Source organism: Atractosteus spatula, chromosome 4 (assembly GCF_055471065.1).
Source record: "Atractosteus spatula isolate fAtrSpa1 chromosome 4, fAtrSpa1.hap1, whole genome shotgun sequence".
NCBI classification, from domain to species: Eukaryota; Metazoa; Chordata; class Actinopteri; order Semionotiformes; family Lepisosteidae; genus Atractosteus; species Atractosteus spatula.
This window is the reverse complement of record NC_142709.1, coordinates 21,302,039-21,304,868: the sequence shown is the minus strand read 5'-3', so window position 1 is coordinate 21,304,868 and position 2,830 is coordinate 21,302,039. Positions and strand designations below refer to the sequence as shown.

General features: G+C 43.6%; 1 protein-coding gene across 1 annotated transcript; it reads right to left on the bottom strand.

The window, feature by feature from the left end:
- Positions 1-281: 281 nt before the first annotated feature.
- Positions 282-2,062, bottom strand: LOC148836013 (general transcription factor II-I repeat domain-containing protein 2B-like). Its single transcript, XM_088913123.1, has 2 exons — positions 1,405-2,062; positions 282-1,009 (listed from the first exon to the last, which is right to left on the bottom strand). Exons 1-2 carry the CDS (start codon positions 2,060-2,062, stop codon positions 282-284), a joined length of 1,386 nt encoding a protein of 461 aa, XP_088769249.1.
- Positions 2,063-2,830: the final 768 nt, after the last annotated feature.

The following is a 2,830-nucleotide window of genomic DNA, read 5'->3' as shown; positions in this document are numbered from 1 at the left end:
AGAGAGTGTTTTTCTGCTGTTATGTATTGAAAAAAACCTCAGAGTTGCCTTCTGGTGTGAAAAAAAGGACCACTGATAAGAAACTGATTGATTACCCCTTCTGAGTCTTCTGTCAGCTAGAAGGCAAGTGGAATGCAGCCTGGGGCTCTAGGGCAGGGGTGGGGAACCTTTTTTCTGCTAAGGGCCATTTGGATATTTATAACATCATTCGCGGGCCATACAAAATTATCAATTTAAAAATTAGCCTGCTATATTTGATCAAACATTTAATTAACTCAACCCTAATGTGATGGCTGGAACAGCTTCTCTTTGGTGAGGTGTGTGATGTTAGCTGGTATTGATGATGTTGCTACTCGCAACTGCTTTTCCAGGTTTGCGTCGGTCAGTCTGGAGCGCAGTCGACTCTTTGCGATGATAAGTTTTGAAAAGAACTGCTCGCAGCTGTAAGTTGTTCCGAACACAGATGCATATTTCAATGCATGTCTCCTCAAAGTGGGAAATTCATCATTGCTTATGTAACGTTTATAGAACTCAAGCAGTGGGAGGTTGTTGTACCTAGCTTTCAGCTCATCATCGCTTTGCAGCTGAATGATTTTGTGTTGTAGGTTATCAGCTGGTTCCACATTGAATGGTGTAGCAACGATGTTCAATTCCATTTGTTTACTTTTCACGTCCTTGAATCTTTCATTAAATGCCTCAATTAGTTTCGCACATTCACCAGCATATTCAAGTGTCGTAGAAGGCTTTTGTCCTTCCAGAGTGGGGAAATGCACCGTGTTATTACTTTGGAGTTGCACTTTCCACAGCCTTAATTTAGCTTCAAATGATTTCACGTTTGAAAGCAGGGAGCTGAGAAGCTGGTTGGGGCCCTGCAGCTTGATGTTCAGCTCTGAGAGGTACTTGGTAATGTCCACCATGAACGCTAGATCACACAGCCACTTGCTATCATTGAGTTCCCTGACAGGTTTTCCCTTCATCTCCATGAACTGCTTGACTTCATCCCGCAGTTCTTAAAACCTCATGAGCATGTTCCCGTGACTCAGCCACCGCACTTCACAGTGATAAACAAGATCACTGTACTCAGAGTCAAGATTTTTCAGTAACTCCTTAAACTGGCGGCTGTTAAACCCTCTGCTTTTGACAAAATGTATGCATGACACTACTGTTGACATCACATTGTTGGGCCGCAACGACTGTGCACAGAGACTTTCTTGGTGTATGATGCAGTGGCATATAATTAAATCACAAGACTGAGACGATTCAGTTCTTTCTTGACAAATGCAATTAACCCTTTTTGCGAGCCAACCATGGCTGGAGCTCCATCTGTAGTAAGGCCACTTAACTTTTCAAATGTTAGCTCAAGTTTTTTCATTGATAAAACAAGTCTCTCAAACAAGTCCTCACCTCTTATAGTGCCATGCATGGCTTCCAGTGACAGCAGTTCCTCTCGCGTGTCAAACTCTGCAGTTATCCTACGAACGAAAACGGCCAGTTGGGCAGTATTTGTTATGTCCGTTGTCTCCTCACAAGCCAGAGAGAAAAATTGGAAATCTCCTGCAGAATCCTTCAGTGTTTTTTCAATATCTTGTGCTAAGTCAGTAATCCGATCTGAGACGGTTCTCTGAGACAAACTAACACTCTGAAACAATTTTACTTTGTCTGGTGCTAACAACTCCGCAGCAGCCACCATGCACTCTTTCACAAACTCTCCCTCTACATGAGGCCTCAGCTTCTTTAAGATTAGCTTGCTCACTACATAACTCATCTGAATAACGTTGTCTCTGTCACAACGAGGCCTAGTGAAAGCGGCTTGTTGTGATTCCAAACTCCGCTGAAGAGCATTGATTTTATCCAGACGCATTTGGCCTCCCACTTCATTGAGTTTAGCATGTTTTGAGCTGTAATGACGCTCCAGATTGGCTTTTTTCATTACTGCTAACGCATCGCCACAAACTAGGCACACAGGTTTGCCTTTGACTTCAACAAAAAAATAATCATTTGTCCATTTCTCTTGGAAAGATCGACACTCTGCATCAACTTTTCTTTTCTTTGTAGTCGCCATTTGTAGGATGTCACACCACTTAAGTTTTAATAACTATCCAGTGTGTGTGTCGCCAGCGACGCGATTATTTTGCTTTGATCGCTGTTCTAATCCTGCATCTTGGATTTGGGACATATCCAACGTTCGTATCATCGACTCTTGAGGTCTTCTGTGTACTGTAATTTCCTTAATCTTCATCTGAGATTCAGTTTTTGCGAGGATTGTTGATCGTGGACGTGTGGATAAAGGTTGGATTGGAGTTATCATCTGTGTCGACAAAGAAGTCGACAACATCGTCGTCAATCATCGGAGACAAGGTCATCAACGTTGCGAGGAATCATCTCATCGCATCTCGTCTCATCATCACCGGATCGCCATAGTTTCGTCACAGTGTGTTAACACTTTCGCAACGTGTACACTCCCAGCCTGCCTGGCACTGACTGTCCTCTGAGTCACCGCAATACAGGCAGATGGGCCGCGGGCAGCAGACGAGAAGCAAGTGTCTGTCCCGTCATGTACTCGTATGTGTCCTGTCTATCCAGTAATGGACGTTTCTTGCTTGTCCCTCAAAATTTACGTTATTATTATGATTCACTTAATATAAATTTATGTTGCTATGAAAAAAGCTCTTAGATTTATTGAGTTTCGAGTCCCGCCTGCAGTTGCCTTGGCAGGGCCAGACCAAATGGTTTCGCTGGCCTTATATAGCCAGCGGGTGATGTTCCCCACCCCTGCTCTAGAGGAAGTCTCACCCCCTAAGGGCTCTGAATGGCTGAAAATACAATGAAT